The 25,556-nt window shown below is 39.5% G+C and overlaps 1 protein-coding gene across 1 annotated transcript in view; it reads right to left on the reverse strand.

The window, feature by feature from the left end:
• The window catches only part of TDP1 (tyrosyl-DNA phosphodiesterase 1), a 37,109-nt gene extending 15,829 nt beyond the window's left edge, over window positions 1-21,280 (reverse strand). The window contains exons 1-13 of the mRNA XM_064714751.1: window positions 21,208-21,280; window positions 19,975-20,525; window positions 18,857-18,900; window positions 18,168-18,223; window positions 16,176-16,272; window positions 15,068-15,102; window positions 13,880-13,972; window positions 12,233-12,397; window positions 10,639-10,717; window positions 7,661-7,840; window positions 6,866-6,914; window positions 5,261-5,327; window positions 318-425 (exon numbers count right to left, since the gene is read on the reverse strand). Coding sequence (XP_064570821.1) covers window positions 318-425; window positions 5,261-5,327; window positions 6,866-6,914; window positions 7,661-7,840; window positions 10,639-10,717; window positions 12,233-12,397; window positions 13,880-13,972; window positions 15,068-15,102; window positions 16,176-16,272; window positions 18,168-18,223; window positions 18,857-18,900; window positions 19,975-20,521 — 1,520 coding nt within the window. The 5' untranslated portion in view covers window positions 20,522-20,525; window positions 21,208-21,280. The remainder of the gene's footprint in view (window positions 1-317; window positions 426-5,260; window positions 5,328-6,865; window positions 6,915-7,660; window positions 7,841-10,638; window positions 10,718-12,232; window positions 12,398-13,879; window positions 13,973-15,067; window positions 15,103-16,175; window positions 16,273-18,167; window positions 18,224-18,856; window positions 18,901-19,974; window positions 20,526-21,207) is intronic.
• Window positions 21,281-25,556: the final 4,276 nt, after the last annotated feature.

Raw genomic sequence — 25,556 nt, forward strand, 5'->3', positions numbered from 1 at the left:
ACTATAGTACACCATACCTTAAAGAAACTTAACCCAAATTTAAAATATTTATCACTTTAGTTGGTGTTGAACCCCAAAACTGGCAGTCACAACTCAGACAAGATTTTAGTGTGATTATGAACTGTTTCTGATGTAATAATTTCAATCTGCACCCTCAAACAGGACAATGTAATGGAGAAACATTAAATATGGACAAAAATTCATATTGCTAATTGAAGTATTATGTGGGTTATGGAAGTAACTCCCCTGGGCCTTCAGCTGACAAAAACCCCATATATAAAGTTCTGAAGTGAGAGCTGTACTGGTTAGATGTTTACCTTGTTACCAAGAACCAAGCAATCTTCTGGAAGTCAGGAGAGAGTCTCATGTAAGTCTTAATGTGAGGCATGGCATGAGTTCGACCCGTGACTTCCGCTGACCATTTGCTAGAAAAGCAAAAGGAATTCTTTTCATACATGGTTTTATTTTCAGGTCTAAAAAATACCACACAACAGCACCATGATTTCAGGAGCACTACTTATATTTGTCACACTCAATACTTACTTCTCCTAGAGAAAATCTTAAAATACCACATTTAACTGAACTGCTAACAATTCTACTAGAAGTCAGAAGGGCAAGGGTTTTTTTTCCTTACAACCAGCCCACAGAGATATTCTCCTCAGTGTGCCAGGTTCTCCTAACAAGTTTTTTCCATCTCTCAGTTCCTTGAGTGCTATCTGGAACAAAGTCTAAACTTCTGGACAATACACGTTCTTTGAAGACTATCAATGGTTAGGACTTCAAGCAACTGAGTTTGGAACCAAACTAAACCCCACAGAATCCTGAGTTTATTACAATTTATTATCCATGACATAAAGGCAGGGAGCAACTGGTAGATTGTTGCCGCTACTCTTCCTCTTCCCCCTTCAGTGCCTCTAAGCTACTGAGAAATTTGAGGGTTTAAGACAATAGAGGTCATATCTATGTGCATATAAAAAAACTAGATTAAAAAAACAAGCCATTGCTGGATTGATTCAGCATCAATGTTACAGTACTAAAGTGTAAGCAAGCAGTAAATGTGTGTACATAACTGAAAGTATGCAGTCACAGCATTAAGAAGCACTTTATGTTCATAGGTGTTAGTTCTCATCCAAATTCAGGAAGAAAGCTTAACACACCTTCCCAGAGACATTTCTTTCCACAGACTTGAAGGAAGACTCCAGTTTCAGTTGTCACAATCCTGCTTCCCTAACTTAGCATTCTATTCTAATTAGCAAATCCAAAAGAATCAATTAACTCTGAAAAACTTAAGTGCACTGTGTTCCTCTAAAAGCCTGAGCAGACTGACTTGGAAGGGCTGGAATTATTTACCTAGGTTGACTTTCAGAACTAACACTTACAATACAGTGCACTTAAAATTAAGAGGCTTTGAACTTCATGGGTGAGGACCTAGTTACTTTAGCAACCCTATCTCCCCTGATCAAGGAAAAAAGACCTCTGAGAACTGGTCCTGTATTCTTAAAGGGTAAGAGCTGAAACACTCTGCACATTTGATGTAAACTAGACTTCTTTATATTTTGATGCAAGCCACATCAAATTCTCTTTCTATAGGACAGATGAAGATATATATGATACAGAATTAGCTGACTAAACTGGTCTTCCCCTACAAACTCCACCCTTTCCATACATACAAATTGTAAGGCTGAATCATGACTCAACCACCCTGGTTAATAGCTTTTCTCTCACAACTGACAAGTATCATTAAGTTTATGGGACAAAAAGACTTAGGTAATTCCAATAAAATTGTAAAAACGAAAAACAGGAAAAATAAGACAAACTGGGAATTTAAAATTTATTTTCTTTAGATTTACCTCACTGCTTTGCCCTGGGACAAACTCCTCCCCTCACTACTAACTGCAGTTATTCTGAGATACTATCTCAGTCTACTGCCTTTCTGCCTCCTTATCTTAAGACAGATACAAATAGTGGCCTTAGCAAGAGTAATACCACTTCTATCTATTACCTACAGTACTCTAACTGCAGTTTGGTTTCATCTAAAATGATTGAAACTCTTATTTTAGAAAGTTAAAATCAGAAAGGGGAAAATACATTTTGGCCATGTTTTCCCTAGTAGGACAGCACAAACATGTAAGGATTAAAAGGGGAAATGAATGCCAGTTTTGGCCGGGATAATTTTCTTCATGCTGGCTAGTATGGGGCTATGTTTGGATTTGTGCTAGAAACAGCACAAACACAGATATTTCAGCTGTCACACACAGCCTTTTCTGCCTCTCACACCACCCCAGTAAATAGGCTGGGAGGGGACACAGGCAGGACAGCTGAGCAGAGGGATATTCCAGACCATGCACCATTATGCTCACACATGAAGCTGAGGGAAGAAATGGTGATGGGGGGTCATTCAGAGTGATGGCCTTTATCTGCCCAAGCAACCACCAGGCACAACAGAGAACTACCTTCCTGGGCATGACTGAATACCTGCCTGCCCAGGGTGGGGTAAACCAACTAATTTTGATTTGCTTTTATGAGTAGCTTTTGATTAATTAACACACTGTCTTTACTTCAACCCACAAGTTTTCCCATTTTACTCTTAGGATTCTCTCCCCTATCCCACTAGGGGGGTAGAAAGGAGGGCAGAGGAGCCCAAGCTTTGTGGTGCTGAGCTACAGGCCAGGACTAAGCCACCACAAAATCCTGGAAATTTAACTGTACAGACATATCCAATTCATAAGCAGAGACAGGGATAACTAATTTTCTACAACACCACCTCTTGCAGCATTTAGTTCTCTTACTTCAAATACTGAAAGAATTTTCTGTCTTAAGGTACTGGCAACAAGGCTTGAGAGAAACTAAAGCACCTCATATCATTAGTTTCAACCTAAGAGAACACTTATGATCTCTGTCTCTCATCTTTTATGATTTTAGGGGAACAACACTGTACTTCTGCAAACTGAGAAGAAAACTCAATTATTCCAAACTTTATAAATCCAAAGAACACTCAAAGCTCTAATACAACAATCATTGTGGACTTGTCAGGCATATGTCAAACAAATTCTTGTCAAACCAACCTCTTCCACTCTTTGAAAATCAATATTTGACAAAGTAACTGCACAAACATAAGGCACACCATATTAAAAGCAAATAAACTAAAAGGAATGTTAAAATACAATACCATTAAAGCTGATCAAATGTTTTGAAAGCAGCAATTAACAAAAATTATTAATAATTGCAAATCTGTCCTCATAAATTAGTAATACTGGAAGGGAAAACAAGCAATAATACCAGAGAGAAAACTCTGCAAATTACTCTACACAGTAGCTAATCTAACAAAGCAGTCTAGTCATCATTTGCTACAATCAGAAAAGTAAAAGCAATATTAAGTTTAGTCACACTATTTTAAAAAAAATTAAAGTTCTGAGCTGTATTATAGGTTAAACACACTCAACTGGCAGGAGAGAGAAAATCAGCCCACAGACATTATAAAAAGTCACGTGCCTGGAGCAGACATCCTGCCTCTTCAGTTGAGAGGCTGCAGGACACCATCTTCCAACTGCATTAATCTCTCCCTACTTGCAAAAAGGAGTTATTAGTTTTCCTTTACTGTAAGCATAAAACATTTAGGTTTTTTTTTTCCTTGCAGCTTTGGTAGAATCCCTAATTTCCTGCTGGTTTCATACTATTTTCCAGTTTGAAAAAGTATTTTCTACATTCCTCTGATCCCTCCACTGCCCAATGATTTGCATTATAGCAAGTCTTTCAGACAGCTCATTTTGTATTTACATCTAGTGAAATCTGCTGTTTTCTGTCCCAGGTTCCAGATACAAAGGGGCAGTCTGCCTCCTGCCCTATGGTAAGAGTTCACATGCAGGCTCTGCTCAAGGCTCCTGTGCTGCATCATGGCAGGGTAAGGGCTGCACCTGGGCAGTCACTACAGAGCAATTCTGCAGGGCCACTGCCATCTGCAGCCAGTTCCACAGCTGAACCTCAAACAGCCCTTCTGCTGCCAGAGCAGGTCCCTGTATGTCCAAGGAGACAGCTATGTGGGCATTTTCTCATTGAAAAGGAATAAATCAATGAATTATATCATTATTAAGTGACATTCTGTGTATTAAATAAGAGACTAACTGAAAAAAGGTTACATCTGTTTTCTAGTAAGATTCTCATGAGGTACGACTACAGAAACCAAATTAAGACTGCACAAACACCTCCAGATTGATGAGTATTTTGCTTTTTGAATCACAACTGAACAAACTTGAAAGCTTCAAGTTGATTGCAGCTTTCTTCCTTTGCTGACTGTATTCAGAGGACACAGTTTAAAGGCAGGAGACAGAGCCTCACATGGCTTCTGCCTGAGTTCCATTCCTTGGACATTGACCAGCAAGGTTCAGAACAGCAATCACCTTCACTCTAGAATGAAAGATGCTCTCTGCCACAAGCAATTCTACTTCAGTCCCCTGAACATACACCCAACTGAACACAATCCTCCTTGGTAAATTTTCTTACCAGAGCAACTTCTGTCCAGAAGAGTTAACAATTTCTGATGAAAGGAATGGGAAGTTGTGGTCTTGTAAGAGGTTACAAGTTCTATTAATTTTATTTTTGATCTTTGCAAAACAACTTTCCCCATTGTTCTCTAAACATGCATAAGTTTTTAACAATTCAGCCTGAGGGAGACATCTGGCATGGAATGTGTCAGACTGTTAGAATTTGGCACAACTAGTAGCATATGGAAATAGAAATTTTTAATAGAAAATGTCAGGCATCTTTAACAAAAGATTTTGCCACAAGGGACTGAGAATTTTTGCAGCAGGACTGCTGTACATACAAGGAAAAAATAAAGCAACCACCAAAAAGAGCCTTTCTAGTCCTGTTGTGGCTCAGCTGAAATCCCATTAATACAGAGGCACAAGTGGGGAAAGTGAAATACAGCTGGAAGTTTAGGAAAAAAAAAGGAGTAACATTATTCCTGTTCAGAGAAGGAAACATTATATAAAAGCTTACAGAAACCTAAATCCAGTAGCAACATTACCCCAACAAGAACAAAATTATAATTTTTCTAGATGAACAGCATGTTTTCTACCAACTTTTGGAGAGAAGACTCAGCAGATAAGTAACTAAAGGCCTTTATTTTAAGGAGTTTAGGAATATCATACTTGTAACCACTTCCACTTATTTGCTTTTAACACTCAAACATTATAGCACGGTAACTTTAAACATACAATCTGAATTTAAAAAGAACAACAAAGAATTGAGTTCTACTTACTGAAAATAGGAATGCAACCACAGCTGTTTCTGTGCTGTCTGTATACTGTACGGAAGTGAGCCACCAGCTTCAGGAAAAAAGCAGAACATGTACATTTATTTTTTGGAAGACATTCTAAAAGCAGCAAGCATCTTGGGGAATAAGCTATCTGTCCTACCTTCATGAGTTACTTTCAGGAAATTGTTAAGCACTCCAGGAGCATAAAATGGTATATGCTTGCTGGAGTTCTTTCCATTCTTATGATTTAGCCAATTCCTAAACACTACACAGCATATTTACACTAGGAAAATCAGAAATTGTATATAGGGAGAACTATGGGTAGTTTTTTTATATCAACAGATTTTTGATACCAACAGATTGGAATCACTACCCATACAAACCAGAAGAAATAAATCAAGCAGCTTTCAGAAGAAAGAATGAAAGAATAAACTTTCCAAATCCCAATCAATGTCATTTTAAAAAGAACTTCTATGATAAAATTATATTTGTATTGATTTTTCTTTTGGCTAATGCATGTTGTGATTTCTTGAAATGGATTTAAGAACAATCACCCAGGCATACAAAATTATATTAGTGTTGTGTAGTAAAAGCATGATGCAAAGCCTACTGTATTTGACATGTCCTGGAAGACACCAAATGAACTCATTACAAAAGCTTTACTACTCTCAGGAATGCACTAACTGCAGGAGTCTAAAGAACTGTTCATTTGCACAAACACAGAGTCATGTAATTCACCAAGTGTAGTGGGTCTCACCCTCTAGAATTATTTACTCATTTGCTGCTGTGAGAAAAGAACTAGGAAGACAGCAAAGTAGGTCAAACTTTAAAGGGTATAAAGAAAACTTTATTAACAGAATTAAAAGAAAAATAACAAGAAATCAGAATAAACCTTCAGAACACGTCTCTTTCCCCACACTCTATGCCTATAAATTCTCTGGCTGCAATTTCTATGTATGTCCAAACACTAACCAGAGGAAAGACAAAAACTTCTGAAAACATTCATGCTAGCTCCATGTTCAAAACCCACCAGCTGCTAAAATTCAAAAGCTAGTCATGCATAGGAGCATAGCTATCCTATATAGCTTGGAACAGGAACAGTACTCTTTCCTGTTTCAGGTTGGCTGGGGCCATGCTTTTACAAATATGACTTAATGAAAATAAACATGGGAATAATGAACAAAAGAGTTGTATATACAATATTAAATAAGAAAGACCAATGACACTTTAGCCTCCATTGTATCTGATGCGCAGAATAACACTGCAATCAAACTAGAAGAATCTGACACACTCAAACCTGAATTTTCTGCCAAAAAGAAATTATGACTGGAGTAAGAGCAGTGGACAGGAGCTGTTGATTTCCTATGCAGTGACATATGAACATGGCTAGGACAGACAAACGTTACAAACCAATGCCCACAAAACCTTATCTATTCCATCACAACAGGAGTCACAGCTCCAGCAAAAGCAGAAAGATTCTACTGCCACCTATTCTATCACATTATCAGCAAGATGAGAACTTCATGGTCATTTAACATCAACCACTGAAGTGATTTTTCAGGACATTATGACCACAAAAAGCAAATAAATGGGGATTCATCTGCTTACCAGGATAGCCTTCTAGACTTTGCCTCACATTGTTCACAGTGGGATAAACCTTCATGGAGATAGAACAAAAAGTAACTTTAATAACACAGCTCTGAATAGACAAGCTGTTAATTTTCAAAAACACTTTAAAGAAAACCTGAGAAAAAAAAATTAAAAGCTTCATTTCTTTGAAGTAATAAAATTACACTGCAGCTTACAACTACAATTGTGCCAGTAACACAGAAAATCTAATATTTTTTCCACTCTAACCAAAATTAGCTAGGAAGTCTCAAGTAATACTGCTTCAGCCACTTCCACAGCAGCCAAAGTTCGTTCTTAACATTATTTTATATTTTACTCTCACACCTCAAATACAAGGTATGAGTATGCAGGGGATTAGCACATGGTAAAGGCATAGCTTGACCCTCATTTTTCCTTGATTTAACAAACTCCTGCTACAAACTTTTCTACTTCTCCCCTTAATTCTGCTAATAACCACAGGTATTAATGACTAAGGATTCAGCTACATCTCAGCAGGAAAAACAGCTGCATCTACAAAACCCAATGGAAGACAAGCTGTAGAATGAGAAGATAATTTTAATGAGATGATATAAATCTAGCTTCAGGCAGATGGAAATTGTGGTACATTTTTATAGCAAACCACATACAACTAAATGGCTTTAAGTGGCACATATATAATTTCATGACCAAAACTCCGTTACTGTCTTCCAAAAGTTAAAAGCAAAACAATGACTAAGATTTCCAAAACAAATGATTCAGTGTTAAATAAAGGTCACCAGCACCTCAAAGACATACCAGATGAATTGGGACATCACATTTCCGGAAAGCTGTCACACTGCTGCCTGCAGCCACCAGGCTGTCCTGGAACTCTGAGCAAAGCCACTTGGACCCATCAGCTCCCACCGAACCAATGCTTGAGAACTGCCCAACAAGAGGCCAGGACTCTGCTATTGGCACAGCATGCTCCTTCAGAAGCTGGTGAGGGGAATTAAAACACTGTGTTAGACCTCAACACACACAGAACACCTTCATCAGCTTCATATCACTTTTGATACAATAAATCCTCTGTAATTTACTTCTGATAATGAAGGAGATTAACATTCATACTACATATTTAACTTTGCAATAAAAAAAAAAACATCAGGCTTTCCAAATAAACTCACTTCAAGAGAAGATTAAACATCACAAGTTTTATCCAAAAGCACCAAAGCCACCCACTAAATAATGGGTGAAAAGAATGTTAGCAACTCTTTCTAAAAACATGAAACATTAACTTCAGAAGTTCCAACAAATAAAACTAAATATTTTTCATATTTGGTGGTTGTTGGCCATAAAAATCCTCTTGTATCCTAAAGCCATGACACCCAGCTACAATGGAAGTCTACAATAAGAGGGGAAAAAAGAACAATTGAAGAGAAAACTGAAATGATTCTTTTACAGGAGTTCTTCAGCTGTGAATGGAATTTAAAGTCACATTAAAAACAGATTTATACAGACATATTAAATTGCATGTAGTTTCCACCTTTACCCCATCTAGAGAAAACACACAATCTAATGGCTTCAGTCATCAATGTTAGTATCATCAGGTCTACCTGCATTGTCACTAAAAACCTTTTTAAATCACAGAAACATCTGCCACAAAATCGTCTTTTTCCCTTACAAGCTTTTTCTGTTTTCTTTTTCTTCATTCTATGTCTAAATAGGCAAAAAACATCAAACAAAGTGTAGTAGAAAGGACAAGCTCCTAATGAGCAAAGGGATGTCCACAAGAGTAACCTCACATTGAAAAGCAATGTGATACATAAATATTCTGTATGTCACAGAAGTTTGCCACAGACAGCATTAGATTTTCATATAAAATTCAGGACAGTATTTGAAATAATGCCATTTCAGCAGGAGGTGCAGGTTAAAAATTCTTCAATTATGAGAAGCATTTAATAGATTACATGAAATACCTCATGACATTCTGAAAAACAACAACAAAAAAGAAGGTCAAAAAAAAGAAGGGTCCAAACCAAACAAGAAGGGTCCCTGCAAACTTGATATATGCATTCTTGAAAATTTACCACTACAGCTTACCTAAATAAACATAAGACCTCTAAAGGCAAGAGTTCAACTATTAACATAATACTGTCACATTCACCCCTAACCATATCCCTAAATCCCACATCTGCACATCTGTTAAATATCTTCAAGGATGCTGACCCCAACACTTCCCTGGGCAGCCTGTTCCAATACTGGACAGACTTTGAAGGAATTTTTCTCAATATCCAAACTTTATCTCCCCTGGCACTACCTGAGGCCATTTCCTCTTGTGCTATCACTTGTTACTGGGGAGAAGAAACCAACCTCCCTCAGCTACAACCCCCTTCCAAGTAGCTGTAAAGAGCAATAAGGTCTTCCTGAGCCCTTTTTTCCCAGGTTGAACACCTCCAACACCATGAGCTGCTTCTGGCACCATGGTCCAGACCCTACACCAGCTCTGCTGCCCTTCTCTGGACACACTCCAGCCCCTCAGTGCTCTTCTTGTCATAAAAGGCCCAAACACAGCACTCGAGGTGTGGCCTCGCCAGTGCTCAGTAGAGGGGAAAATCACTGTCCTGTTGGTCACACTACTGCTGACACAGGCCAGGATGCCACTGGCCTTCTTGGCCACACACTGGCTCATGTCCACCTGTTGGCAATAGCACCCCCAGGTCCTTTTCCACCAGACATCTTTGCAGACACTCTGCCTCAGCCTGTTGCACTGCGTGGGGCTGCTGTGACTCAAATACAGAACCTGGCACATGGTCTTGTTGAATCTCACACAGTTGATCTCCACTCATCGATCCAGCCTGTCCAGATCCCTCTGGAGAACCTTCCTACCCTCCAGCAGATCAACACTCCCCTCCAACTTGGTGGGCTCAATAAGGAGCCCTGGGGAACACCACTTGTGACTGTCTGCCAGCTGGATGTAACTCCATTCACCACTCTGAGATCTGCCATCCAGCCAATTTTCTACCCAGCAATGAGTGCACCCGCCCAGATCAGGGGCAGCCAGTTTCTCAGGAGAATTCTGTATGAAGGCTTCACTGACATTCAGGTAGACAACATCCACAGCCTTTCCCTGACCCACCAGGCTGCCACAGGAGATCAGGTTAGCCAAGCCAAGCAGGACCTGCCTTCATACTCATGCTGATGGGCCGAATGACCTGGGTATCCAGCCAACTGATATCTCCCCAGTTAACCACAACAGCTGATAAATGATTGAAAGTGGCTCAATGAGCATTTCTGCCAGCTCCCTCAGTGGATCCCATTAGGTCCCATGGACTTGTGTCCATTTCAGTGTTGCAGCAGGTCACTGACCAGTTCCCCTTGGGTTATGGAGGTTTCATTCCACTCTCTGTCCCTGCCTTCCAGCTTGGGGAGCTGAACACATGGAGAACAGGTCCTACTGTTAAAGACAGAGGCAAAGAAGGCATCAAGCACCTCAGCCTTTGCCTCATCCTTTGTCACTATGTCTCTCCCTGCATCCAATAAATGATGGAGATTCTCGTTAGTCTCTTTTTATTGCTACTGTACTCATAAAAGCATTTTTATTGTATTTTTCATCAGCAGATAGATTAAGTTAAATTCCAAGTTGCAAGCCTACATATGTTACTGCTAACTTTAACTGTAACAATGTATTAAAAGACTGATGACAGCTGGAAAAATTGGAAGGAACTGAAGAATTCTGTCCAAAATTCTATTTACATTTTAAAGAATATTAACAATAAAAGTTACAGTTTTGGTACCTTTCTGAGCCTAAGATGGCCCCACTTTTCTTTATCACTGCCTTGATATCGTCCAGGGGTAGAACCAAGCAGAAACACTCTAAAAAAAAAAAAAACCAACAGATTTTTGTAGATCTCAAGTGCTTTGGTTTTAAAGTAGCAGTTATTTAAGAAAAACTTACCAGCAAGATTGAACACTCAAGTGCAACCAGAAATATTTAATGTCTCTCATGGGATTCATAATACAAAGAAAAGTGGATTTTCAGCTGTATAATTTATTATCAACCTCCTGTATGGCTGTCATACATCACCAGGCTGTTCTACAGCAGAGACAAGAGCTAGATCTTTTTCAGTGTGCAAAAATGGAGAAGATAGATAATGCTGGCAATACACACAAACAGCTCATTTGTCCCAAACTGGGCACGCAATTTTGAGTAAAGCCAATCTACTACTACATCCAAATCAGCAGATTCAGGTATGAGTTTTCATTTGGGCACCTAATAGTTCAGATGCAAAGTACAGCTTTTTCAACACTTCCTAGTAATGGGTTTAGTAACCTATTTGACTTTACCCTGAAAAAAGGGAAGAGACCTGCCTGAAGTCACAACAAGCAGCTTTAAGCTAATGTTCCCTACTGTATACATCTCATGCCTAATTTTCTTGATGACTGAATGCCCCCTACAGCACATCAAATGGCAATCCTTATTCTAACAAGTGACTTTCCTACCACATGCATATCACTAGCTAGTTGAGCTAGGGCTCAACTCATCTGTTTAAACTCATGCTGATGATCAATGCAATCAGAGCAGCTGTTAGCTCACCTGATTATAACGTACACACTTTTTTTCTTGCCCCCTCCAATAATGTATAAACTAGACAAGGTTTCAGTCTTCACTACCACCACAGTATGTAATCATTTTCAGCTTTTCTTTTCAACAATTTTTGTTCAAATTATAAAACAGTAATTAAGTTGCCAGGGAGCTTTACACCTTCTGAAGTAAATGCTCATATTTAAGTGCAACTACTTATTAGAAGTAAATGATGCATCTTGAATTATTTTAAAGTAATATCAGCAATGTGATATTAGAGAAGACTATTCCAAGACCAGTTAGGCACAACACTGCCCACCAAAACCAATCCAAAATTCTACAGATATGTATGTTGATTAAACTCTGCCTTACCAACAGAAGCCTGTTCTGAATAAAATCCTCATTCCAGTAATCTTTGCTTACATGATCTCTCTTACATGATAAACCCTATACAACAGGTTTTTTTCCTACTGGTAATATTACTGGAGTAAATACTTGAGCTAGACAGGCTCAAATGAAACCAAGTCCTTATTACTTCATAGCTACCTTTTGTAAAGTTGCTGCTGGTGCACCTTTCTTTCTTCTTTTAAAATGCATGCTTATAAAACTAGAAGTTGGTCTATTTGACATAAGCTACATTAGAGAATTTTTTTTAAAACCACAGAGTCACGTTTGAACACTCAAGCCTGAAACAAGATTACCTTACAAAATAAACATGAGGTCTAACAGATCCTAACACAGATATTTAATTTCTAGAAAAAAAAAGAAAAAACCCACAGTGCAAGTTACCTTAAGATTTTATATACCTTGTTTCTGATAAATCATGTTCTTGAATCAGATCTATCCATTCCTTGAGTGCAGGAGAATTGTAAGCTGCCAAGTAACTTATTAGGTCAGATTTAAAATTAGTTGCAGATTCACCACCAGATGCTCCCTCAGGTAGCCTTGGATATAAAGGGCTTAACCATATTCTTAAAAAAAAAAAAAAAAAGAAAAAAAATCAGGCATATAAACAAGCACACCATGCATTAATAACACATGGGCTTAGTATGGGAATAAAACACATCTGAAGGTCCTAAACAAATACTTGACAGATTCATTGTGATACTAACTATAAATGTCTCTACTAACTGGTCAGGCTCAGACTTAGCAACCATCAGTTCTTTCTTCAAGATTTTCTACAGGAATAGAACACTGCAATATGTTCTGCTAAACTATTGGTTTGTGCAACTGCATAGAAAACCACCAGTTAAAGCATCTGAAAGGTTTATATATTTGAAGAGTAGCCCACAATAATACATTGTCTCTCAAGAACCTTTGTCAGAGTAAAATAGGATAGAGACCACCAGGGAAAACATTTAGTATTTCTTTCCACTCACACATTACTGCAGCCATGGGACCCAAAGATTCTGCATTATCAACTTTACAATGTGTTGATACTACCCATTGAAATTCAGAACCACCATACTGTGATCCTGCATAACACTGCAGTATGCAAAAGCTAAAAAAGAAAACTATTTCTCATATTTCACAAGTAGGGGAACTTGCTAAGTGTCCCAGTAGGTATTTTCATGCCTTCTCAGCTTTCTGAAAAGCTAACTGCCATAAGATACTAAAGCCACTCATAAGATTTAAAGGCAAAAAAAATCACTGTCTATTTCTGCCACTCAAAGAGCTTGTCTCAGACAAGTAAAGTCTCAAAACCCTGCCATATTTAATGGCAGCAAAATGGATGTCAAAGTGACAGTAACCTCTGAAAAACAACTTTCTATTAGTTTGAAGAAATTTTATACCCTGATTTATTGCGGTCATCTGACTAAAAAAATGCTCCCATAAAATAGCCAAAAAACTGAAGAGTTTGAGGACCCTTATATGAACATGCCACTTCATCCTGTTTTTGTGCTCTCAACAAAACTATGTCCTAGGTTGGTCATTAAGTTTAAAGACTTCTACCAAAAAATAAGACAGGAAAAAAATTCCTTCCCAGGAAAAGATACTGTGTGAAGATTAGGTCATATAATGCCCAACATTTATCAGATTGCATTCTAGATACAATCACAACAAAAGCAGAACACTTGCACATCCACCTTATTCTCAAGTGTTAAGTATTAAGGCAAGTTTTAAATAGCTGTTTCAGCTCTATATAAATGGTACTTTATAGCTACAAAGTTTTTTCATAAAGAGACAGCACAGCACGATAAAATTTTGTATCAGTCAGATTGATTTTAAGCCATCAGCCTACTAGGAACAGTTTTGTTTACAGGAGAAAGCAAGAAAAGTTCAGACCCAGACAGCTACCAGCATTTTAAGTCCAATTTTTAAATTTTTTTAGAATAGCTCTATGTTAAGAATGTCAAGGCTTGCAACACTACATAATCTAATATCCCATCTCCAGCAGAAGAAAACACCTATGGAAAGTATTAAACATTCACCTACTAGGGATTGTTGCTTACCCCTGAGTTTTCTGGTGCCAATCATCAGCAATAAGATTGGATGTATGTATCACAACTCGAAGACCTTCTTCATACAGCAACAACATCATTTTCCTTTAAAAAAAGATATATAACTCTTCATTTATTTCAATTACACTGAGAGTAGGAGATAAATTAGCAATTCATTAAAAGGCACCAAGGTAATTATTTTCAAAGACATGTTCTGCACCATGCAAGCACTTATGACTTCAATCCATGTGCATTGCAAGCTCACATGGCAGTCATTAGACTATTCCCATATATTTCATCCCAGAGTACAACTTAACATCTCATGCAACTAATTACCCACAACAAAGTGAATATTTGCAGAACACTTCCTATATTTGCACAGCTCTTTAGACACTTATCTCTTTGCAGATAATCAGAAAAAGAACTAAGGAACACTGAAAGGCCTTTACTTATAACTGAATTTATTAAAAAACATAGTTACTTCCTCTTTAACTGACTTTTACCTTAAAAGTGGGTATGTTTACAGCTAAACATTGTGATGGCAAAAAAGCTATTTATTTATCATAACTCTTGAGCTACAGCACAAAGAAATTTTAAAACTAGTAACTGAGATAAACATACACATCTGTATCTTTTGTAAAAAAATTGCTCAGATTTTCATATCCAAGTTTTCATTAGCTGTGTAAAGGCAGCATATCCATGTGATCCCAAAGGATGAGATCTGAAACTCAAACTGAACTCAACTGATCTTTGCTAAAACATAAGATCTGTTCTTTTCTGTAGATTTCCATCTACAAAATTTTCTTTGAGACACTTCTATTATATCCAATTCAAGTTTTTTTCTTGAGAAGACCCCCAGATTTGCTAGTTATTTTCAGATCCTCCTTATGAACTGAAAAACATGATCAGTAAATCAGTATTGTGTCAGTCCTGCCTATGACTGAACAAGTTTGCATTAACAGTTTTGGTATTAAGGCATGAGTTAAGAGCCAGGACCTGCAGTCCACCTGTCTTAGACCAGTTCAAATTCAACTGTTTAACCTCCACATCTCATATGTACTCAAATAGCTAATTTGTCTCATTAAACTAGAACAATCCTGTCATCTCTACATAGAAGAAGCTTATGGAAGCTTTAAGACTCAACAATTTCTATGAAATCCAGTTCTACTGCAGACTTTTCTGCTTCATGGTGTTACTTACGTATGGTGAGTTCCAAATGCAATATCCAGTTTAGCCTACAAAATTAAAAGTTGATCATTAAAAATTGCTATTGTGCATTGCTTCTTATTTTGTTTAATTTCACTGCTCTCTAGTGGACAGATCACAAAATACATTATCTTCTTCCTTCTCCATATTTCTAATGCACTTTCCACAAGCTAGATTTTAGATGGTAATGCTGGAACTGTTCCAGAATTTGTACCTCTTTTACTAGCAGCATTTTCAGAAAGAGTCAGCAGAAAATAACTCAAGGTTCCTGCTGGACATGGAACAGAAGCCAGCAATGTGCCCCTGCATGAAAGATGACTAACAGGGTCCTGGCCTGCATTAGGAGGAGTGCTGCCAGCAGGTCAAGGGAGGGGATGCTTCCCCACTGTTGAACACCAGGGAGGACACACCTGTAGTACTGGGTTCACATTCAACAAGAAACTCAGGATTACCAGACTGCTTCAAAGAGAAAAAAATTCCAAGACCATTCTCCTACTAACAAAGTGCACAGTGTCCCCATGATCATTAATATACTTCACCTGGCAAAATCCTGAAACACTGGAAAATTGCCACAGCCACATCCTCCCCCAGGATGAAGCCAATGGCTTCACCACTTAGGGACAGCAAAACAAGGAACAGAACATCAGAGATAAAATGGCACCTGCCAGGAGGCATGCTCACAGCAATTTTAACAGTAAGCATTTTCTTGTGTAAAATGTATTTGGGAAATAACTCTTTGATGAGATTTAAGATTATAGTGACACTAGGACTAAGTTCTGAGTTTCACACAAAAACAATGCTTCCTTTTCAGCCACTTTAAGAATTTGAATGCAACATGTTAGTGGAGAAGGTGACCAGCTCTTCTGTGAGCCCTGTGACATTTCTGTGGGCAGCTGTTCTGTACAAACTTTTGGGGTGAAACCTACCATAATCACATGTGACCAAGATCACTGCTAGCATGTTCCTATGGTCCTGGTATCCTGGATATTCCTCAAAGTGTAACAAAAACCTTCCCACATAAGGTGTCTTTTCATCAGTAACAAGACTCTGAGTGTAAGATATGGCTTAACTTCAACTAAAGAATGATACAAATGTTAATTACCTGACAAAAGCTAATATTCTCATAAGGCCGTGCTTGTGCAATTAGTTCAGCTTTGGATTCTCTCCTCTCACCATGAACTATCAGCAATGGCTTCTTCCTTAAACAAAAGGAGATTACCATTAAAACATCAAGTGAATCAGCAATTAGCCTAAACCATTCCTTCATGTAGCTATGGTATCTGGCCCCTAAATCTGACAGTCCAGCAGAAAGATGGCACTGAAATCAGTATGCCTTATTAACTAATTCAAAATACAAGTAACTACAATAGAACCTCTAAAGAATAGACACTGGAAAATGGTAACAAAAAAAAAAAAAGGGAAACAGGAAGTGTGGAGTAAAGCAGGCACCAAAATAAAAACTTTTATACAAGATCATGAAAGAAACTCTCCCTAGAGCTCGAACAGACAAATGTAAGCTCTCAAAAGCACCGATATACACAATGTGGACCTAAGACAATTTAGTAATTATTATCTACAGAGAAGGTGGAACACTGATAGGGAAAAGGAGAGGGTCTATTCTGGCACTAATTTGGTGTTCACTTCCTAAAAGTAAACTTCTGGTCCTGCCAACCAGATCTAATCCATAGGGAGGTGTGTGTCAGGTAAGAGACTGGACCACCAAGAAAACTCAGCCCACTGATTATTATGGGTTTTTTAAGAGAGTACCCACAAAGTCCCAGCAAGACTGCAGACAAGCGAGAGGGACCTCAAGGCCTTGGGACAACTGGAGCCCAAGTTGTGTTCTCTTCTCTCCTGCCAGCTGCAGGGAATGATGGGACAGGGGGGAGCTAACTGCACAGAGTAAAGCAGTTAAATGCATAACTACAAGACAGGACTATGGGGTATCCCTTTGCATCCCCCCTGAGATACTGGCACACTCAGATACTTCCATAAAGCACCAGCACACCATAGTACAGGGAACAAACAGGCAAAACTGGAGAGCTGTGTGCACTCACAGGGCTTTGATCCATTGCAATTACAGAGACATGGTGGGGCAGCTCACACAACTGGAATATTGTCATGAAGGGCTACATGCTGTTTAGGAAGGACAGGAAGGTGCAGTAGTGGAGCTGCCCTCTACATGAGGCAACACTTGGAACATATCAATCAAGATGTCAGGGGTTAGGATAAAAAAGCAGATGAGTAAGAGTGACACTGTTGGTGTTTGCTGCTGCCATCTGATCAGCATGGCTAAGAGGATGAGGCCTTCTACAGCAGCAGCACAAGCAGCCCCAGACCCAGGTCCTTGTGGGGAACTAACTACCCTGATGTGTGTGGAGAAGGAACACAGCAAAACAAACAGTACAGGAAGCTCCTTGAAAGCACTGATGACAGCTTTCTGACACATGTAGTGGAGGATCCCACAAGGAATGGTGTGGTCCCTTCCAACCTTATCCACTCTGTGATTCTGTGAATTCTGGTTCTACTGCACTTCCAGCAAAACAAAACAAAAAAAGGCACATTATATGCTCACTTCATCTGCAGGAGTTTGCAATTATCAGAAAGGAATTTCAAGCAAACAAGAACTGCTTTCATGACAATACCCATCAACTTACTATATCATATCCATGCAGCCATCCTGATCCTTGCCACACAGTTTTCTTGTGTCCTTCCTACTTTCTCTCCTTTCTCTTGCACTATCTGGCTCTTGACTCAGTGAACTGTAGGGAAAAAAGCTTCTTGCTCCACCTTTATAGGTCACCTACTGCCATCTCATTGAGGCCCACAGTGGGACCTCCTCAGTGTGAACTAATAACAATCAGAAACCAGCTATCCTGAACTCTAACTATTTTCCAGTCTAGAAAAGAGTCAAGAAATCAGAGAACTACAGCTGTGGAATGAGAGAAGAAAGAACACTAAGAGTCTGTGCATATCAAATTGGTAACAATCACCTGCAGTGCAAGAAGTGCTTATCATTCACTTATAACAGGACCTTGTATGAACAGAAATGATCTGGAAATGTCATCATTTCACATTTGTAAAATAAACATACCTGAATTCCTGCGGGTACTGTCTTACAAGCCATCCCACATCTATACAGTAGTTAAACTTGAATGTAAGAAAAAGAAAACAGACTCATTAAAAAGAAAAAAAAAAAACCAGCTATACCAATGAACTACAGCAAAAAAGCTTTTTATGTTAATCACACATAAGTATTTACCTCATATATAGCATATTCTAAAAACAGGTATTTTTGACTTTTATATCCTTTCTTTCATTCCTCTTTAACAACTAAAGAATGAATTTAAGTTACTCAAAAGTGTGCATTAGTGCTCAAAATTTACTATCCAAGGAAAAAAGAATCACATGCACATAATGTAAAAGCTTAGGTTCAAGGATCATCTCTTTGCCATGTGTTTATATCATGAATGATAGCAAAACTTCTAGGCAATAACAAAGACATTATTCCTGGATTGCAAGGCATTTTTTCTTTCAAAAAACCTCATTTATATTAACATAAATACACGCTTCTCAGTTGCACTTTCCTCAAAAACAGGAGAAAGTAGTTTTATAATTGCCTAAATTCTACAGCAGAACATAGGATGATGTTTATATTTCAATAAATTGTTTAACAGTTGGAAACATTTAATATCAGTACATGGCTCAGGCATGGATTATCAAGTTTAAGATTAATGTAGTGAAACAAGCAAGAGAAATCAGTTTGACAAACAGGAAACTCACCTGGGCAGAAGATATGAGAGTTCCAAAAAGAGGAGACAAAATATCTATTAAAAATATTAAAGCATGAATAAATAAAAAAAACTTCAAGTAAACATATAGCATCTTGAACAGCTTGATAACTACCACGGTACAAGGGCCAGATTGTTCATAGACCTGGTGTAACAGAGGCATTCATAAGTTTATTGTTCCAAGTATTTCAAGTCATTAACTCTCCTGTGAATCATTTAGGATCATATGCTTAGAAAAATTAATAATCCTCTCAAAACAAAAAACAAGTTTTAAAAGCTGATTAGGAAAAAGTCCAACATCATATTGAGAAAGGGACAACAAATTATATTCTCCCCTGCTGAGTGAGCTTGAAGAACTGTGGCAGAGTAGCAGCAATAAGGGCATAGCTAATGCTGATTTATCTGCTGCAGACTGATTGTGGGATACGTGTATCCATAGCTCAATCACATTAACATAGCAAACTGTACACAATTCTCTTATTAGATCTCGTTTCTGATTCTGTCTTGTGATGTGTAAGATTTTATTTCTAACTACAGGGATGTTTACAGGTGCAGAAAGCTTTCCCCCTTACATCAAACAACTAACAGAGCATTCCTGAGGCATCTGTATTGTACACCAAAGACTCCACTCCATATTAACTGATGGACAGCTCTCTCCCATCTGAATTTAAACAGATCCATGAACTCCAGACACAGAATTTCAGAAGTACTTCACCTAATAATAGTGAATTACTAGGTCCAAACCACTCAATAGCACAAAGGCAAGCGCAAACAACAACTCAGAGTTATGCACCCAAGTAAAGCACCCCCTTAAGAGTCACAGGTGCTTTTCCCCAGACTAGCTCACAGGGAAAGCAGCAATAAGAAGCAGCATGACTTGCCTTGGCTAAATAGTTGCAATTAAGTATCATCAGATAATGTTGTATACACTATACTTCTAAAAGAGAAAGGTCCAGATAACAGAATCAATTTCTACAAACCTGCACGTTCAGAATATGAAACCTCAGCAACACCAAGAAATAGCTGCATTTAAAAATACCCACTAACTAAAAATAAGCATTCCCTTGCTTTCTCCCCAAAGCCCTCTTGTAGTAGAAGCCACTTGTTCACCTTTTATGTGCAGGGCTCCAGAATTATAGTTCCGTTCAATTCCTCTGACTTTAGTGAGAAAAAACCTGAAAGGATTGCCTCCAGTCACCAAATCCCAGGTATCCTGGGCTTCACTGGGTGTTACATCATACTCCTCCTCTTTCAGATTCTCTGAGAGTTTGTCATCTTTGCAAAGATTCAAAGGATGCTCTTCGGACACATCGTGTTTTTCTTCTTTCACTGTTTCTTTGTGGGCATGCTTTTGCTCGTCTTCAGGCTCTTCATCACTACTAGAAAGACACCAACCTGAACCTTCTTGACTTGGTCTCTGTTTTACTGCTGGAGGTGCTTCTGCAGAAAGACTCGTATCAGTGAACTTCACGGGGGAAGCTTTTCTCTTGTGAGCAGCTTTCCTAGCTTCAGAGCATGGATATTGTGGTCCACTAGTACTACCACACGCAGCATCCGATAGTGAAGATGTACATGGTTTTTCACTGTCCGAATTTTCCTCGGCACTTTCATCACTGCTGGACACTGTCCATTTACCGTGTGCGTCCTCCCGAAGCATGTTCCTAGGAATGAAAAAACACCAAGCAGAAATTGAACGTTTCTGTTATGGTCAAGCCTGTCTCCCTTCCTACCTCCCACTTGTTTATTACTAAAGAATTGTGCTTCGGTTTGGCAGAAGCTCAGGGAAATTTCCCAGCGTACAAGGCTTGTTTCGGTGGCCGGGAAACAAAGAAACACGTGCAATGGGGGTAACCATCAAATGAGAAGCTGCAAACGTGAAAACCTGCACATGGAAAACAGGCTAAGATAGAAGAAAGCATTCTAAAAATCAGAAGTGTGATTTGCACGACACAGATACTGCCCCATGGCTGAGCGACCCAGCGCGCCCTGCGGAGCGGATTGAGGAGCCCGGGCCCAGCCGGGGCGGCGCTTTCCGGCAGCCCCGCGGGAACACGCCGGGACCGCGGCCTTCCCCCGTCACCCCGTGGCTCCGGCGAGCCCCTCCGCTGTGCCTCCCCCCTAAACCCGGCGGCAGAACCCGGCAGCCGCCGCCCCCACCGCGCCGAGGGCCGTGAGGCCGCCGCTCCATAGTGAAAGCAGCGCCCGCAGCCGGGGGAGGCGCCGCGCGGGCCACGGCACCAAAGAGCCCCGGCAGGCGCTCGGGGCCTGCAGCCCGCCGGGCCCCTCGCCAACACTCACTCACCGACCCCACGCCCGCCCTGCCCGGCGGCAGCACACACTCACCGCCCCGCCGCCCGCCCGGCAGCGCCCGCGCTGGGGAGCGGGCGCGAGAGCAGGCCCAGGCCCGGCCCGCCCCCTCCGGCGCGGCCCCGCCCCCGAGGCAAAGGCGCGCGGCCGCCGTGAGGGGGCCCGGCGGCTCCGGGCGGCTGCACCGGCAAAGCCGGTGCGTCTCAGTGAGCTGAGTTATTCTAACGAGCCTTCATTGGACCTTAATATTAGTTATGGGCAGGTGCGGAATTTGCATAATGGTTCGTTCGGCGCGGCGTTAATTGCTGTGTGTGAAGTGCCCCGGTAATGAGATAACTGCGTGAGGGCTCCGGCAAGGAGAGGAGCAAAGCAGGTGGAACGTTAATCAAAGGAGAAGCGTGGCCCGCATCAAAGCGCACTTCGGCTGCTGCGGTGAACTGAGCTCTCGGTTCTCATTACTCTAATTTATTGTAAGCTTGTGGCTGCAGTTAACAAATTCTGGAAGTGTCAACACGCAGTGTAAAGGGCAGGCTACTCTTAGAAAAGCTTTCCTGAAAATTCAGCTGGTCTGTGTAATTCTCTCAGTGCTTGTCCGCAGGGCTGTGTATAGCGGTTTTCCCTGAAATGCTTTTATGTGGATAAACCTTCGCTACTGTCAGATATGATGCTGTATTATCAACCCTTGCTGAAGGTGTTCTGTGAGGAACTTTGGATGGATTCCTATGTTAAGTGTGTAGTCTCTTCTCTGGAAATGCTGTTTTGTCTTCTATAGGTACCTCAGAAAATTTGATGGCTTCTGACTACACTTTCATTGCACTCTCTCCTCATAGTTCCTGTCTGTATAGTGGCTTAATGAGAACTAAAGCTATCTGGCATTTTTCTAGAAAAAATGGGTGGTCTGGTAGAAGCAAATTTCATGTGATTTGTTTCCCGGGAGTCTGTACTATGTATTCTAAGTTTGCAAAAAGTTTTTTCATCGTAAGCACATAAAATGTAGCAGTATGAAAAATTTTATTTTAACTTAAAAATCCCAAACTCAATGGACTTGCCCATTTTCAATTTTGCTGGAACAGAGTAGATGAATAGAGGTGATTTATCTAGTGTTTCTTCTGTTTTTCCTATAACAGTTAAGCAAAATAAAAATTCTAGGTTAGGTTTATTGGTTTTTAATGCAAATTACTTTCTTTCTGTAGGTTTTTGAAGTGTGCAATGAAGACAGGAAGGGCTATTTAAGCAGAGAAGACTCTACACTTGGTCTAGTAATGTTTTATTTGCTAGAAACCCTCAAAGGTACATACTTTTTTTATGTTCTGAAGATCCAGCTTATGGATGTCTCACTGTTGAGAACACAGGTCTACACTAATTGGAGTGTGTTGCTGTAGGTGTGGTAAACAGAAATACCTACAAATTCTAAAAGTAATTTTCTAATTTGCACCTATTTATTCCAAAAGAAAATCATCAAACCCCTGGCTTTTCTCTTGAAGACTGTGATGAGTAGAAGGTTGTATTGTATTTCATATATGTACAAGATATAAAAAGTGACTTACTGAGCTTGTTATTGGTGTTTATTAGTGGAACGTTCAATTCTTTATTCAGTGGTTTCAGTAAATGTGAAACTGCTGCATATCCCAGTAATAAACGTGTATTCTCAAAAATATATCTGGTTTTAGTTTCAGCTAATAGTTGGACATTTTTAGCCATGACTTCTCAAATGTAAATCAACAACTGTACAGAAATCTTAAGAAAAGAAAGATTGAGAGAAAGAATGTGTTTCCATGCTTAGAGGAAAATACAGGATATCTTGTATGTCTTGATGTAGTTTTAGAAGTCACATTTTTATTCAAGTAAGTACAAGTGAATTAAAAAAGAGTATGAAGAACACAAAAGATTTTAGAATACACACAGTGTGTGTGTCTTTCTCATGGCATGTCAATAAATGAGACTAATCTACTATAAAGTGCATTATATATGTAAAGTATAGAAAGGCTGAATCATCTTTCTTCTTCAGCCTGAGCAATCTTCTTCCCTAATGACCACTTGGGACTAATTATTATTATTATTTTCAAATTAAGCACATATATTACAAAAACTGTCTTGACAAGGTCATAAACAAAATTGTGTCTATGATAATTTAGAGTAAAACCCACAAAAATATTTTAGTAAACTATAAGAGTAGTAATTTCTGATGTATTTCAGCTGTGGGTAAACATTTTCTCAATGAACTGTGGCCAGATCTAAAAATGCTTAAGGCTTCTAACGTGAGCCCTAACTGCTGAATTATGAATCTCAGAATGCTCAGCTTCTTCCTTATCTATCTTCTCCTAGCTATTTTTACCATATAAAATTAAGTGTTCTGTCAAATTCCCTGGATGTTTCTTCCAGCAGGAGTGCTCAAAACATGCTTAAGGCATTTAAACAAGAGCAGGCTCTGTGCATGAGTCACTGCTGGCATCTCCTTGGAAGGAGAATACAAGTAGAGGACTCCTGGGAAACAGGAGATGCAGGTTTAGTTATTTCTCCCTGAAAAGGTGCCAAGTCACACCTGCTGTGGCTTTAGGCACTGCTGTGACCATTTGGTCTGTGCAGCTGCACAAAAATTAATTAAGAAACCTTTGTTCTAGGGCTGATTCTGTCATCTCGTGGTTTTGCTTGCTCCTTAAGTGGGCCCAATTCCAGCAACTGTTGCCCTTTCCCCAATTACTGCTCGTTGTGAAGATCCCTAAAAGGTCCCTGGGGAGGCAGATACTTTTCTTTTTGTGGCTCCTGCTCGTGTGCATTAAGTAAGGTTTGTAGCACAGCCACATGTTTTGCTTTTGCTGATGACTAGGTCCTGAGTGTGTTTCTTTCAGCATGTGTGTGGTTTTTAATCTGCTTCTGAGAAACACAACTTTCTCTGTGCGCCAGAGAGGAACCAAATGCAGATGTTGAAGTCCTAAAAGTTAATTGCTAGGATCCAGTTCTTGAGCATGTTATTGTGCAATTGCTTTGTTGTCAAAATTCACAAAATCCTAGGCTACAGGAGCAGCCCTTCTATTTTTTTGGAAACGATTAAGAACAGCCCTGGCAAGGAGAGTCCTTTCAATTGTTTTTGCAAGACATGGGGAATGGTGTGCATTCATTATTTCTTAAGGTGAAACTGGTTTTCAGCTGCACTACTAACTAACACTTTCAGTAGAAATGGCAATTGCTTAACATCATCAACTGCAGTCAAGCAACTGAATTTTTAGTAAATTGTTGCTGCATTTTTTTTGATCACGTTTGCATTTATTCTAAAAGTTAAAAGTAATACTAACTTTACCCACTAGATGTCATGAATGAACTCTTCCTTGGAAAAGCTGAGCTCTAAAAATTTGAATCACATTCCTATTCTGCTTGATTTTTCTAAATAATTTGTAATAACAATGCTATATCGTGAGTAAAATATTATTTTAGTATGGTTGTTAATATAAATTTTGAACTTTATGTAATTTTAATGTTTAAAATTAAACCTTCTGAGGCAAATAACTGGGAAAACTGTAACCAGAGATTAAGCTCATTGTTGAACTGATACTGTATGTATATCTGCATATAAATACTATCATTTCTGAGAACTAGCAACGTTGTGGGAATCATGTCTATGTGACTTTTATTTTTTCATTCTCTGACAGTTTGGTTCAGTGATCCTCTTTTCCTCAGAATTATTTGAAGTCATCTAAAATGCTCTTATATTTCAGCAACCATTCAGCTAACTAGCTCCTGGCATTTAGTCTTCCAACTGAAAAGGGGACTGAAGGAATTGTAGTCATTAAAATATGTAATTTCCAAGCTGAAGTTCCTTCCTGGTACTGTTACATTTAGACCTGACTAAAAGCCCTCCCTGCAGTGTTCCTGGGAGGCCAGGCCCCAATGTCCTGGGTTTTCCTTGTCCCAAGGCTGTGCCTTCAAGGAGGACCCCAGCAGGTCAGCAGCTGCTGCTGAACGAGGTGCCAGCAGCAGGGCAGAGAAGGGCAGTGTGAGCTCAAGGATGCTTCCAGCTGCTCTCCTGGCACATCCTATCAGAGCTTTCTAGGCAGGACTCCCTGCCTGTTAATATTTCTGACATGGTCATGGGGAGGTGTTGCAGGCGTGGTGGAACATGCAGCCTTAGCTTAAGTGGGCTCATCATGTCTGGCTTGTCCTTTCTCCAGACTGGAATAAGCTGAGGTTGCTCTGGAATCTGCTCCCATCCCCTCAGGTGGCTGTCTCAGTGCTGCAGCTGTGTGCAGTCTTGTACTCTGATAACACAGATGGAAGGGTTTATGTTGCAGACATTTTTTCATAGAAATCCTTTCTTTCAGATTTGTCCATCTTCTGAGAAGCAAAGGCCCAGAAGATGAATGTAAACAATTGTTATCAGCTGCTGTGGA

Source organism: Zonotrichia leucophrys, chromosome 5, assembly GCF_028769735.1.
Source record: "Zonotrichia leucophrys gambelii isolate GWCS_2022_RI chromosome 5, RI_Zleu_2.0, whole genome shotgun sequence".
Taxonomy (NCBI): Eukaryota; Metazoa; Chordata; class Aves; order Passeriformes; family Passerellidae; genus Zonotrichia; species Zonotrichia leucophrys.